This window comes from Anthonomus grandis, chromosome 19 (assembly GCF_022605725.1).
Source record: "Anthonomus grandis grandis chromosome 19, icAntGran1.3, whole genome shotgun sequence".
NCBI lineage: Eukaryota > Metazoa > Arthropoda > Insecta > Coleoptera > Curculionidae > Anthonomus > Anthonomus grandis.
The window spans coordinates 1,603,675-1,618,364 of NC_065564.1; the positions used below are offsets into that span (position 1 = coordinate 1,603,675).

Below are 14,690 nucleotides of genomic sequence, written 5' to 3' on the forward strand. Positions count from 1 at the left end.
TGTAATTATAGTTATGTTATTAATATTATAAATATATTTTAATTTTTTTTTTTTAATAGAAGGAGGGAATTTTTTTACAAATTAATGAATAAATATTCGGGCGAATTTAATAATATTTATTCACGGAGGCACCGAGGTATGCAACCGGACGTACTTCGGTGGTACGAGGGTGGTGGGCTCCCCCCTCCTTCTATTATTTTTTTTTTTTTTTTAAAACTCATTTAATAATATGTATATTTTATTCATTCATTTGTAGGTTGCCGTGACATTCTCCCTGTTAATTAAAACACTCTTACTTTATAGGGTGTTTTTTTATTTTGAATATCACATCACTTGTTATGGCGACATATTTTTAGCGCCATCTTTCTTGCCATACTCGAACTACGACAGTTCGCTTATCGTTTGGTAGGTGGCGCCACCCGTGCAAATTTACCCTAGTTGTAGGTAGGAGTCTCAGGTGTTTGGACAGCTGTCAGTGTCAAACTGAAATTATGTCAAAAAAGCTCTTTTAAATAAGAAAAAAAAATAATATTCAATTCCTAAACAGGAAAATAAGGGCATAGCCTCCGAAATTGAACAGAATCTCCCTTAAAATGTCATTAATTTTCAGGTAAATTCGCATAAGAAAGCCCCGTCTGAAAAGGGGTTTTTTTTTGACGCGTTATTACGTAACCCCCGTTATTTTGATTGTAGATTGGCGGGGCGAAGTCTCAACGGCCCCATTCTGCGTCCCCAAAACGTCAAATTAGTGAACAATTTCGTGCGGGGGGCGACGATTAAATGCGCCCCGGCGGTGGCCGAGAAGCACGAGAGTCACGACGAGAAAAACATGCGACTGGGCAGACCCCAGTCGCCCCATTTGACCATTTACAAGCCCCAACTGACCGCCATTTTGTCCATATCCCATAGGGCCACCGGTGAGCGATGTTTTCCTTTTAATTTCCGTTCATTCCTTAAAAACGAGTTTTAGGGATGGTACTGACGGGGTACCTGGTGGCTTTGAGCATGGCCGCCTTATACCTGCCCTGCCCCATTGAGTTTTACATTGAACAGTTGAAGTGTATGGAAATCGGGGCTCTGCCCATGTTTGCCCTAAAATTCTTCTTCGCCTTCCCGTTGACTTATCACTTTTTCAACGGGATCAGGCATCTCCTGTGGGATACCGCCCGGTTCTTGACCATCAAGGAGGTTTATGCCACCGGATACACCATGCTCCTGGTGGCATTGGGCACGGCCATTGCCTTGTCCGGATCTTCTTTTTAAGGTATTTTGTTTATTGAAATAAATTCATTTGTTTTTTTTGTTCAATTGTTTTTTTCTGGATGTGAGTGAGAGGGGGTGGTTAAAGAAAGAAAACACTAAAGTGACTGCGAACTTGCATATATTTGTCGTTGGGGTATAAAATATCAATGAGCGTATTATAATGACAATAAAAAGAAATAAATAATCGACTACGTATGTACAGGAGAGAGAGAGACAGAGAGAGCATCCAACGCTACTGTTTAACCATAATCCTAACCTAACTAATAGTTTTACACTTAATCTTTGGATTGTACAAAAAACCCTAATTAGACCTTAAGATGACGAATTACATTTTTTTAACAGAGAGAGAGAGACTAGCATAATGTATATGATAAAAGAGTGAGACAGAGAGTGAGTGACCCGGGACAAGAGCAAAACAAAAAACGTATCACAGTTCAGTGAAAAAAAAAAAAAAAACAAATGCAACCAATCAAAATCAGTCTTCTTCTTCTTTTTTCTTGAAACCAAAACAGAGAGAGAGAGAGAGAGAGATAAAAAACCAAAAGTCATTTCTATCGAAACACCACGTTAATCACGTCCCGGATCGTGTTGTTCACCTCGGCGACGCTCCGGGCGTTCTCCTGCTGGTTGCGGGCGGCGGCCGCCCTCATGCGCCGCCCCTCCGCCTCCAGTCGCCCGAGCAACTCGCGAAACTGAAACTTGAGGTGGGGAGGGGTCACGTGGTCCGCGTAGTCCAAACACGAGCCGTGCAACAGCCCGATCTTGTCCGAGATCTGTAGCCACGTGGCCGTCGATACGGCCGCCCCCCCGTTGGTCCTAAGGCGATTCATTTGTTTTTTCTCGCAAGTTCTTGGGTTAGAGTGTACTCACTTGTTTATGTTGTTGAGGGTGTTCTCCAAGGCCTGAGAGATTTCCAGGATGCTCTCCTTGTCGCTCTTTTGTTTCTCCTCCGCCTCCTCTTCTTCCTGGTGGTGGTTGTCCTCGCCGCCCCCCTCTTGCTCTTGTTGTTGTTGTTGTTTATCGGGGGGCGGTGCCAAAGGGGTGGCGTAAATCGCCCTTAGACCCGCCCCTCCGCTTTTTTTGACCCCCACCTGCGGTTTGGTGGGGATCTGCGGCTTTTCCTCCCCACTCCACTTTTTATCCGAGGAAGATTTGCTTCCCAGGGACTTTTCTGCAAAAAAAAATTAATTTAATTAATTAATGACAATTTTAATTAAAAACTTCACCTGATCCGACACTGCGCTCCATCCTACACGACGAATCGTCCGAGTTGTCTACGGGCGAGTGTTCCAGGTCCGGGGCCGCCCCTTTCAAGGCCAACTTCGGACTCAACTGGACGGCGGTGGAGGCGTAGTCGCCCCCTCCCTCCCACAGCTTCTTCAAGCTGCTGATACTTCCGGTACTTTTACGTTTACTCTCGCCTCCTTCTTCCGGTTGTTGAAGTTTCACTTCCGGTTGCTGCTCTTCCCCCTCCACTTTCCTTAGCCGCGACTTGAAATCGATGAGTTTCTGAGGTTGCTGGGCATTCTTCCGCCCCCCCTCCAAGTTCAAGGACTGAGACAGTTCGGTTACTTAAAACAAAAGAATTTAATTATAATAAAACAAAAGAGCATCAAAGGTACTCTCTCACCCAATTGGGACACGGGGTCATGGCACATGCTCAGGGACGAACTCTCGCCGCTTAGCAACGAGGGCGGCGTCGCTCCCCCTCGTCCCTTCTGGTCCGCCCGCTCCTTAATCTCCGCCACCAGTTTCAGCTCCATCTCCTTCTTGACGGTGGAGGGCAGGGGCGGCGGAGGCGGCGGCGGGGGCGGCACCGACGGCGGTTCCGCTTCCACGTGACTCGGGCTGCCCCTCCTCTTCAAACTGACCCCGAAGCGACTGCTCGCCTCCTCCACGGAGGGGCGGGGGTTGCTCACGTCCTCGCCTACCGCGCACGAGGTACTCGTCACCAATTTCCGGTTGTTGTTGTTGTTACTAGGCAACATGGGGGACATCGGTACGATTTTCTTGGTGGGGGGCGGCAGGTCGAACAGTTCCGGCGGGGGCGGCGGCGGAAACTCCAAGTCGGCCAGAGTGGGCGGCCGCTGGGTGGGCGGCGAGCGGAACGAAGTGCGGGGCGGCGTTTTGAACGTGCGCAAACTGGAACGCAGATCGGAGGCGGCCGCAGTGGGGGCGGCGGTCGTTCTACAAAAAAAATTAAAAAATTCAAGAAAAAAGAAAACAAAACAAATGAACGTACCGGGAAAAATTGCGAGCGCGCGCCAACTTGACCCCGGTAGGGGACCCGGGAGGGGGCGGCGCGGCGCTGGTGGAAGTAGCCGCCCCGCCCACCACCCCGCTCGAAGAGTTGGAGCGGATCATTTGGGGCGGCGCACGCGGCGATAAAGAGCGGGGCGTGGGTCCCTCGCCGGATTCCTCCCCGGTAGAGGGGGCGGCGTTGCTTTGACGCAGCGACTCCAAGTAGGCGCCGATCCGCGCCACCTTCGGCAAAGTGCCGTAACGACTGATGGCCTTGCGCACGTTCTGCACCTCGAGGGCGGCCACTTGAATCTACGTAAAAGAAAGTTTTTAAATTAAAAAAAGAATAGAAAAAAAAACAAATGAACTAACTGGGCCCATGGGGTCTTTAAGAGCCACGGGGGCGATCTTCAACTTTTTCCCCCGGCTACCTATGAGCGGATGCGCGGTAGCCGCCCCCCGTCCTTCCGGATAAGTCTGCGCCCCGGAGTCGTCCGTATCGGGCGTCTGATCCTGTAAATCAGCTGCCGCCCCTTCGGTTTGACCTGCAACAAATCATTCATTAATTAATAATAAAATAGAGCGTCATATCGTCGGCATACCGTCCATTTCTTGGCCGCCTCCCGCTGTCGCGCAGCCGCCCCCGTTTTCGTCGGCAGTACTGTCGCGAAACGAACTGCAAGAAGACAGCAGGCTGCAATGTAAAACGTGATTGGTCCGGACCTGTCGCGGCACTCTTGACTTACCTGGTGCGCTTGGGCGGCGCCGGCGCCGTCTTTCCTTTTTTATTCGTCGTCCGTCTCATTTGCACTTTCGACTGTTGCTGCTGCCCCGTGAACGTTGTTAGTTTCATTGCCATGGTGCTGCCAGTCAGCTCTACATAATAAACAAAACAATCATTACCGTGGCAACGAGGGAGGAGGAGTGCGGCATCGCCGCCTACTACCTGATGCGTCGTTGATCCCGATTAAGCCGTGCAGGTTTCCGGTGCTCCCCGAGTGGTGGGACTTTTTATGCGCCGCCCCCGGGAACACCATCAGTTCGTTGCCAAGCAACTGCTTCTCCACCTCTATTTAAACAAACAAATGATAAACATGACGTGTTTGAGAGAGAGAGAGAGAGAGATGGTGCCTCACCCTCAGTGATGCTCGACTCCTGAAACATATTTTCCAAGGCATGGTGGATTTCCTTGAAAGTGGGGCGGTCGTTGGCATGCCACTGCCAACACTGACGCATCAGCTCGTAGATCTTGGGGGGGCACCCGGGGGGGATTTCCATCCTGTAGCCCTTCTCCAACATGTGGTACACGTCGGTCAAGTCCACCCCCGGATAAGGGGACATGCCGTAAGTCGCGATTTCCCACAGTAAAATCCCGAAGGCCCACACGTCCGATTTGGTGGAGAACTTGTTGTAGGCCAACCCCTCGGGGGCGGTCCACTTGATCGGGAATTTCGCCCCTAAAAACACCCCCAAAAATTAACAAACGCATATGCCACAAGGTGTCAATTATAGTACCGGCGTGGGCCGTATAGGTGTCGTCCCTCATAAGACGGGCCAGGCCGAAGTCCGCGACTTTAACCAAGTGATTTTCCCCGACCAAACAATTGCGTGCCGCCAAGTCCCTATGGATGAAACAGCGCGACTCCAAATAGCTCATGCCGCTCGCGATCTGCGTGGCCATGTACATGAGTACGACCGCGTCGATTTGCTCCTTGTTCGCGTTCCTCAAATAGTCGAGCAGGTTCCCTTTGCTCATGAACTCGGTGATGATGTAAAAGGGCGGCTCGCGGGTGCAGACGCCCATCAGCTGCACCAGGTTCGGGTGTTTCATCTCCTTCATGATGGCCGCCTCCTCCAGAAAGTCCTTGAGGGCCATCGTGTCCTCCTTGAGGGTCTTGACCGCCACCGTCATGTTGTACCGCTTCCAAAAGGCCTCGTAGACGTCGCCGTATTGGCCGCCGCCCAATTTGTGTTTCATCACGATGTCGGTCCGGTTGATCTCCCACTCGTCCGGTTCCGGACTGAGCGGGAAAACCGTCGGTTTGTTGTGTTTGGGGGCGGGGTACAACAGTTGGGTGATGAGCCCGTCCGAGGACATCGAGTGGTGGTGCACGAGCTCGGCCAGAGTGTTGAATTTCGATTCGGCGGTCACGAAAACCTTCATTTCTTGGTCCTCGTTGATTCTAGAGGAGGAAAACTCCGAGAGTGTTTGAGGAATTGAAAATCCCTTTCGAATGATTCAATTTTCATGGAAATCGGTTGGAAATTAACGGAATTATGGCGAAATTCCACTCTGTCCGGGAAATTTTTACTTCATTATTTTTTTACTTGGAAACTATTGGAATAATGGAATTTTTTATAGACACATTTTTTGTTTAGAATTCAATTTCCTTCCATATAATCCAATTTTCATGGAAATCGGTTGGAAATTAATGGAATTATGGCGAAATTCCACTCTGTGCCGGAAATTTTTAATTCATTATTTTATTACTTGGAAACTATTGGAATAATGGAATTTTTGATAGATACATTTTTTGTTTGGAATTCAATTTCCTTCCTTTTGATCCAATTTCCATGGAAATCGGTTGGAAATTAACGGAATTATGGCGAAATTCCACTCTGACCCGGAAATTTTTACTTCATTAATTTATTACTTGTAAACTATTGGAATAATGGAATTTTTGATAGATACATTTTTTGTTTGGAATTCAATTTCCTTCCTTATGATCCAATTTTCATGGAAATCGGTTGGAAATTAACGGAATTATGGCAAAACTCCACTCTGTCCCGGAAATTTTTACTTCATTATTTTATTACTTGGAAACTATTGGAATAACGGAATTTTTGATAGATACATTTTTTGTTTGGAATTCAATTTCCTTCCTTTTGATCCAATTTCCATGGAAATCGGTTGGAAATTAACGGAATTATGGCGAAACTCCACTCTGTCCCGGAAATTTTTACTTCATTATTTTATTACTTGGAAACTATTGGAATAATGGAATTTTTGATAGATACATTTTTTGTTTGGAATTCAATTTCCTTCCTTTTGATCCAATTTCCATGGAAATCGGTTGGAAATTAACGGAATTATGGCGAAATTCCACTCTGACCCGGAAATTTTTACTTCATTAATTTATTACTTGTAAACTATTGGAATAATGGAATTTTTGATAGATACATTTTTTGTTTGGAATTCAATTTCCTTCCTTATGATCCAATTTTCATGGAAATCGGTTGGAAATTAACGGAATTATGGCAAAACTCCACTCTGTCCCGGAAATTTTTACTTCATTATTTTATTACTTGGAAACTATTGGAATAACGGAATTTTTGATAGATACATTTTTTGTTTGGAATTCAATTTCCTTCCTTTTGATCCAATTTCCATGGAAATCGGTTGGAAATTAACGGAATTATGGCGAAACTCCACTCTGTCCCGGAAATTTTTACTTCATTATTTTATTACTTGGAAACTATTGGAATAATGGAATTTTTGATAGATACATTTTTTGTTTGGAATTCAATTTCCTTCCTTATGATCCAATTTTCATGGAAATCGGTTGGAAATTAACGGAATTATGGCGAAATTCCACTCTGACCCGGAAATTTTTATTTCATTAATTTATTACTTGGAAACTATTGGAATAATGGAATTTTTGATAGATACATTTTTTGTTTGGAATTCAATTTCCTTCCTTATGATCCAATTTCCATGGAAATCGGTTGGAAATTAACGGAATTATGGCGAAATTCCACTCTGACCCGGAAATTTTTACTTCATTAATTTATTACTTGTAAACTATTGGAATAATGGAATTTTTGATAGATACATTTTTTGTTTGGAATTCAATTTCCTTCCTTATGATCCAATTTTCATGGAAATCGGTTGGAAATTAACGGAATTATGGCGAAATTCCACTCTGACCCGGAAATTTTTATTTCATTAATTTATTACTTGGAAACTATTGGAATAATGGAATTTTTGATAGATACATTTTTTGTTTGGAATTCAATTTCCTTCCTTATGATCCAATTTCCATGGAAATCGGTTGGAAATTAACGGAATTATGGCGAAATTCCACTCTGACCCGGAAATTTTTACTTCATTAATTTATTACTTGTAAACTATTGGAATAATGGAATTTTTGATAGATACATTTTTTGTTTGGAATTCAATTTCCTTCCTTATGATCCAATTTTCATGGAAATCGGTTGGAAATTAACGGAATTATGGCGAAATTCCACTCTGACCCGGAAATTTTTATTTCATTAATTTATTACTTGGAAACTATTGGAATAATGGAATTTTTGATAGATACATTTTTTGTTTGGAATTCAATTTCCTTCCTTTTGATCCAATTTCCATGGAAATCGGTTGGAAATTAACGGAATTATGGCGAAATTCCACTCTGACCCGGAAATTTTTACTTCATTAATTTATTACTTGTAAACTATTGGAATAATGGAATTTTTGATAGATACATTTTTTGTTTGGAATTCAATTTCCTTCCTTATGATCCAATTTTCATGGAAATCGGTTGGAAATTAACGGAATTATGACAAAACTCCACTCTGTCCCGGAAATTTTTACTTCATTATTTTATTACTTGGAAACTATTGGAATAATGGAATTTTTGATAGATACATTTTTTGTTTGGAATTCAATTTCCTTCCTTTTGATCCAATTTCCATGGAAATCGGTTGGAAATTAACGGAATTATGGCGAAATTCCACTCTGACCCGGAAATTTTTTACTTCATTAATTTATTACTTGTAAACTATTGGAATAATGGAATTTTTGATAGATACATTTTTTGTTTGGAATTCAATTTCCTTCCTTATGATCCAATTTTCATGGAAATCGGTTGGAAATTAACGGAATTATGACAAAACTCCACTCTGTCCCGGAAATTTTTACTTCATTATTTTATTACTTGGAAACTATTACTCTCACGAGATGTGTATAGATACATTTTTTGTTTGGAATTCAATTTCCTTCCTTTTGATCCAATTTCCATGGAAATCGGTTGGAAATTAACGGAATTATGGCGAAATTCCACTCTGACCCGGAAATTTTTACTTCATTAATTTATTACTTGTAAACTATTGGAATAATGGAATTTTTGATAGATACATTTTTTGTTTGGAATTCAATTTCCTTCCTTATGATCCAATTTCCATGGAAATCGGTTGGAAATTAACGGAATTATGGCAAAATTCCACTCTGTGCCGGAAATTTTTACTTCATTATTTTATTACTTGGAAACTATTGGAATAATGGAATTTTTGATAGATACATTTTTTGTTTGGAATTCAATTTCCTTCCTTATGATCCAATTTTCATGGAAATCGGTTGGAAATTAACGGAATTATGGCGAAATTCCACTCTGACCCGGAAATTTTTATTTCATTAATTTATTACTTGGAAACTATTGGAATAATGGAATTTTTGATAGATACATTTTTTGTTTGGAATTCAATTTCCTTCCTTATGATCCAATTTTCATGGAAATCGGTTGGAAATTAACGGAATTATGACAAAACTCCACTCTGTCCCGGAAATTTTTACTTCATTATTTTATTACTTGGAAACTATTGGAATAATGGAATTTTTTATAGACACATTTTTTGTTTAGAATTCAATTTCCTTCCATATAATCCAATTTTCATGGAAATCGGTTGGAAATTAATGGAATTATGGCGAAATTCCACTCTGACCCGGAAATTTTTATTTCATTAATTTATTACTTGGAAACTATTGGAATAATGGAATTTTTGATAGATACATTTTTTGTTTGGAATTCAATTTCCTTCCTTTTGATCCAATTTCCATGGAAATCGGTTGGAAATTAACGGAATTATGGCGAAATTCCACTCTGACCCGGAAATTTTTACTTCATTAATTTATTACTTGTAAACTATTGGAATAATGGAATTTTTGATAGATACATTTTTTGTTTGGAATTCAATTTCCTTCCTTATGATCCAATTTTCATGGAAATCGGTTGGAAATTAACGGAATTATGACAAAACTCCACTCTGTCCCGGAAATTTTTACTTCATTATTTTATTACTTGGAAACTATTGGAATAATGGAATTTTTGATAGATACATTTTTTGTTTGGAATTCAATTTCCTTCCTTTTGATCCAATTTCCATGGAAATCGGTTGGAAATTAACGGAATTATGGCGAAATTCCACTCTGACCCGGAAATTTTTACTTCATTAATTTATTACTTGTAAACTATTGGAATAATGGAATTTTTGATAGATACATTTTTTGTTTGGAATTCAATTTCCTTCCTTATGATCCAATTTTCATGGAAATCGGTTGGAAATTAACGGAATTATGACAAAACTCCACTCTGTCCCGGAAATTTTTACTTCATTATTTTATTACTTGGAAACTATTGGAATAATGGAATTTTTGATAGATACATTTTTTGTTTGGAATTCAATTTCCTTCCTTTTGATCCAATTTCCATGGAAATCGGTTGGAAATTAACGGAATTATGGCGAAATTCCACTCTGACCCGGAAATTTTTACTTCATTAATTTATTACTTGTAAACTATTGGAATAATGGAATTTTTGATAGATACATTTTTTGTTTGGAATTCAATTTCCTTCCTTATGATCCAATTTCCATGGAAATCGGTTGGAAATTAACGGAATTATGGCAAAATTCCACTCTGTGCCGGAAATTTTTACTTCATTATTTTATTACTTGGAAACTATTGGAATAATGGAATTTTTGATAGATACATTTTTTGTTTGGAATTCAATTTCCTTCCTTATGATCCAATTTTCATGGAAATCGGTTGGAAATTAACGGAATTATGGCGAAATTCCACTCTGACCCGGAAATTTTTATTTCATTAATTTATTACTTGGAAACTATTGGAATAATGGAATTTTTGATAGATACATTTTTTGTTTGGAATTCAATTTCCTTCCTTATGATCCAATTTCCATGGAAATCGGTTGGAAATTAACGGAATTATGGCAAAATTCCACTCTGTGCCGGAAATTTTTACTTCATTATTTTATTACTTGGAAACTATTGGAATAATGGAATTTTTGATAGATACATTTTTTGTTTGGAATTCAATTTCCTTCCTTATGATCCAATTTTCATGGAAATCGGTTGGAAATTAACGGAATTATGGCAAAATTCCACTCTGTCCCGGAAATTTTTACTTCATTATTTTATTACTTGGAAACTATTGGAATAACGGAATTTTTGATAGATACATTTTTTGTTTGGAATTCAATTTCCTTCCTTATGATCCAATTTTCATGGAAATCGGTTGGAAATTAACGGAATTATGGCGAAATTCCACTCTGACCCGGAAATTTTTATTTCATTAATTTATTACTTGGAAACTATTGGAATAATGGAATTTTTGATAGATACATTTTTTGTTTGGAATTCAATTTCCTTCCTTATGATCCAATTTCCATGGAAATCGGTTGGAAATTAACGGAATTATGGCAAAATTCCACTCTGTCTCGGAAATTTTTACTTCATTATTTTTTTACTTGGAAACTATTGGAATAATGGAATTTTTGATAGACACATTTTTTGTTTGGAATTCAATTTTCTTCCTTATGATCCAATTTCCATGGAAATCGGTTGGAAATTAACGGAATTATGGCGAAATTCCACTCTGACCCGAAAATTTTTACTTCATTATTTTTTTACTTGGAAACTATTGGAATAATGGAATTTTTGATAGATACATTTTTTGTTTGGAATTAAATTTCCTTTCTTATGATCCAATTTTCATGGAAATCGGTTGGAAATTAACGGAATTATGACGAAATTCCACTTTGTCCCGGAAATTTTTACTTTATTATTTTTTTACTTGGAAATTATTGGAATAATGAAATTTTTGATAGATACATTTTTTGTTTGGAATTCAATTTCCTTCCTTATGATCCAATTTCCATGGAAATCGGTTGGAAATTAACGGAATTATGGCAAAATTCCACTCTGTGCCGGAAATTTTTACTTCATTAATTTATTACTTGGAAACTATTGGAATAATGGAATTTTTGATAGATACTTTTTTTGTTTGGAATTCAATTTCCTTCCTTATGATCCAATTTCCATGGAAATCGGTTGGAAATTAACGGAATTATGGCGAAATTCCACTCTGTCCGGGAAATTTTTACTTCATTATTTTTTTACTTGGAAACTATTGGAATAATGGAATTTTTTATAGACACATTTTTTGTTTAGAATTCAATTTCCTTCCATATAATCCAATTTTCATGGAAATCGGTTGGAAATTAATGGAATTATGGCGAAATTCCACTCTGTCCCGGAAATTTTTACTTCATTATTTTTTTACTTGGAAACTATTGGAATAATGGAATTTTTGATAGATACATTTTTTGTTTGGAATTCAATTTTCCTCCTTATGATCCAATTTCCATGGAAATCGGTTGGAAATTAACGGAATTATGGCAAAATTCCACTCTGTCCCGGAAATTTTTACTTCATTATTTTTTTACTTGGAAACTATTGGAATAATGGAATTTTTGATAGACACATTTTTTGTTTGGAATTCAATTTCCTTCCTTATGATCCAATTTTCATGGAAATCGGTTGGAAATTAATAAATACATGTCCAATTGACTTATGACCATTTTTCCAATTTACCTGTAATGATACACCCTCCCCTCGTATCTCAAAGAAATGCTCCTCTGTCCAGGACTGCTCTCGCTCTCCCTCACCAAGAAGCTCCCATTGATCCCGGAACTCAGTAAATACTCGGCAGCGTTCCTGGAAATGGGACCATGGTACCAGGAATGCTTCTCCAGGGAATTAACCGGAGTCACATAATTGGAGGGCACCCAACCGATTAAATTTGAGGAGGCATGTGCCTCGCACCACTCCCCCGACTTGTTGTAGCTCAGAATGCGCACCTGCTCCCCCTTTTTCAAGCTCAACTGGTTCTCGCCTAAGAAAAACAATTGAAAATCAACATCAGAGAACCCTTAAAAGGAGTCACTCACCCCCCGCCTGGAAATCATACAGAGCGACAAACAATTGAGGATCGTCCTCCTCTTGAGCCAAAAGGTTCTCTTTGGAGGTCCAGCGATTGGCAGCTGTTTCCAAAGAGAGGGGGGTGGAAGCCCCACCGCCCCCACTAGAGTTGCCGCCTCCAGAAGAAGTGGATGGGGCAGAGGGTGGATCAGTCTCGGGCAGACTGGGGATGTGGGGCAGAGGGCGGCTCTGCAGTAGGGCCTCTGTAACAAATCGATTAACCCACTAAACATATAAATGAAAACAGTCGGAGGACTTTCTTGTAAGAAGTGAGAATAATTAAAAATGGTGATTTGGTGATTAATGACATATACACACACAGAAAGAGAGACAGAGAGAGTGTAATAAGGGCCTTCTCCAAGTACTCACCATTTTTAATTAGCAGTTTTTTGATAAGGCTAACTGGATCTATAAAAAAATAAACACAATACTTGAGTGAATGGTTCCGAGGGCCTCGGAACAGCTCCCCTCAATCCATATGTAAAGACTAGTGATGGTTTCTTACCGCTGTGCTCGGTAAAAATGTTGGAAACCGCTTGGCGGCCTTCTTTGACGACCCGGGGGCGACTCCTGGCCGCCCTTATCGAATGGGTTCCGCCGCCCGACACGGTTGTTCTCTCCTTGGTGTTCTGCGCCCCCATGAGGGCACAAGATCATGCCCGCCCCGCGATACACTGAACGACACCTCGAGGGCGGCTTTGAGTAATTACAAATGGGCGGCCACAGACACTGGGGGCCCCATTCAATACACCTCTCTTATAGTAGTAGTAGTAACAATAGTACAACGGGGGCGGCCATTTTGCTTTGAAATTTTGTTTTGACAGTGACAGCCGCTGTCAGTGTCATCATCATCCTTAACCTCACTTTATTACATTGTTGTTTTTGATCAATAAACGGAAGTGTAAAGTGAAGGAAAAACTGGATTTAGACAGTCCCTGGATTGAGAAAACGCTTTAGGAAAGACAGACGCAATTTGAGGTGTTCTCAGTGGTGTCACTTAAACCTAACCTAAGTTTCTTGCTCTATTATTATTGTTTCCAATGGGAATAAAATGGATATAGTGAGCCAGGGCCTGAGGACCATTTTATGGAAACTGGACGAAGGCACCCTGTTGTCTTTGGCTAAAACGGTGACCCAGGGCCTAAAGCCCAGTTACTCTAGTGACGAGGCCGTGGAGAATGTAATGAGGCACTCTCAGGACCCCATAAGCATCCTCAGAAGAAAAGCCATTACTAAAGAGGTCCTGTTTGCCTACTTGGACGAGAATAATGTTAAAGTACACCTCCCTATAACAAAACCGGAACTGATTGATGCTGTAACGGACTATTGGCAAATCAGTCGGGGCCTGTCCGAGATGCCCCAAAGTGATGACGTTAATGTGATGGCCGAGCAGTTCGCCCAGTGGTTCTACTCAATGTTGAATGACAATCAGTGCGGCCCCGAACATTTTTTTTCCGATGCCACATTAAAACTAAAACTCTTTCTCGATAATGAGTGTCATACCAAACAAATAGAGCATGATCCACAAGAGATCATTGATAATCTACAAGGAATCAGACAGCAGTATAACCTCACTTTTAACCCGAATACTAGTAGCGAGGGGATCCAAGGCAGGGTGGATCCTTACGGGTTAGTGCTGGTTCTGGCCTGTGGGACTCTGCACGAGCAGGACGTATGCCCCGGGGTGTTCGAGCAGGTGTTCTTTCTGGCAAAAGACCCCTTCTGTGACAATAATTGGAAAATCAAAAGTACCGACTTGAATTTGAGGTTAAGGCAGTCGGGGTTCGGCCCCCCTCGGTTATGTGACAGCGAATTAACCAATGACTTACTCATGTTGCCTTACGAATAGAATATAAATTTATGTGTAAATTATTGTTTTTGTTTATTTATTTTGAAACTGTCATTAAAAGGTTGTCAAATTTGACAGTTTTTTCTGGTTATATCATAATTGGGAACTTGATTGTGAAGCTTTGGGAGTCCTGGGGCTCCACTAAACGGTTTTTGTTTACCATAAATTGGGGCTCTTCAACATTGTTTACCTTCGATATATCTGTCAAACTTTGACAGCTGTCACCACCGATCAGCTGTTTTTGTTATTAACTTTTTTAATAACTTTTAGGCCCCAGTAC

At 40.7% G+C, this 14,690-nt stretch overlaps 3 protein-coding genes across 4 annotated transcripts; 2 read left to right on the top strand and 1 right to left on the bottom strand.

Annotated features, from left to right (window-relative positions):
- Positions 1-445: 445 nt before the first annotated feature.
- On the top strand, positions 446-1,303 carry LOC126747520 (succinate dehydrogenase cytochrome b560 subunit, mitochondrial-like). Its single transcript, XM_050456208.1, has 3 exons — positions 446-610; positions 694-917; positions 971-1,303. Exons 1-3 carry the CDS (start codon positions 594-596, stop codon positions 1,261-1,263), a joined length of 534 nt encoding a protein of 177 aa, XP_050312165.1. The 5' UTR covers positions 446-593; the 3' UTR covers positions 1,264-1,303.
- A 61-nt stretch (positions 1,304-1,364) lies between these two features.
- On the bottom strand, positions 1,365-13,436 carry LOC126747150 (tyrosine-protein kinase Abl). 2 transcript variants are annotated; one of them, XM_050455649.1, is made up of 15 exons: positions 13,067-13,436; positions 12,931-12,969; positions 12,531-12,764; positions 12,175-12,475; positions 5,020-5,687; positions 4,641-4,961; positions 4,451-4,573; positions 4,251-4,380; positions 4,107-4,180; positions 3,877-4,049; positions 3,506-3,816; positions 2,894-3,450; positions 2,490-2,834; positions 2,134-2,434; positions 1,365-2,079 (listed from the first exon to the last, which is right to left on the bottom strand). In XM_050455649.1, the coding sequence occupies exons 1-15, from the start codon at positions 13,200-13,202 to the stop codon at positions 1,815-1,817; spliced, it is 3,978 nt and encodes a 1,325-aa protein (XP_050311606.1). In that variant the 5' UTR covers positions 13,203-13,436; the 3' UTR covers positions 1,365-1,814. The 2 variants fall into 2 exon arrangements, with proteins under 2 accessions (XP_050311606.1, XP_050311605.1); XM_050455648.1 differs by having other exon boundaries at positions 4,107-4,198.
- Positions 13,437-13,465: 29 nt separating this feature from the next.
- Positions 13,466-14,485, top strand: LOC126747153 (uncharacterized protein C3orf38 homolog). Its single transcript, XM_050455654.1, has one exon. The coding sequence runs from the start codon at positions 13,613-13,615 to the stop codon at positions 14,408-14,410; it is 798 nt and encodes a 265-aa protein (XP_050311611.1). The 5' UTR covers positions 13,466-13,612; the 3' UTR covers positions 14,411-14,485.
- Positions 14,486-14,690: the final 205 nt, after the last annotated feature.

Coding starts and splice junctions, on each gene's coding strand:
- LOC126747520 (XM_050456208.1), top strand. Junction 918..970: donor CATATCCCATAGGGCCACCG/GTGAGCGATGTT, acceptor AACGAGTTTTAG/GGATGGTACTGACGGGGTAC.
- LOC126747150 (XM_050455648.1), bottom strand. CDS start 13,202: ATGGGGGCGCAGAACACCAAGGAGAGAACAACCGTGTCGGGCGGCGGA. Junction 4,199..4,250: donor GCGCCGCCCAAGCGCACCAG/GTAAGTCAAGAG, acceptor TTTACATTGCAG/CCTGCTGTCTTCTTGCAGTT. Junction 3,451..3,505: donor CGCGCTCGCAATTTTTCCCG/GTACGTTCATTT, acceptor TTTTTTTTGTAG/AACGACCGCCGCCCCCACTG.
- LOC126747153 (XM_050455654.1), top strand. CDS start 13,613: ATGGATATAGTGAGCCAGGGCCTGAGGACCATTTTATGGAAACTGGAC.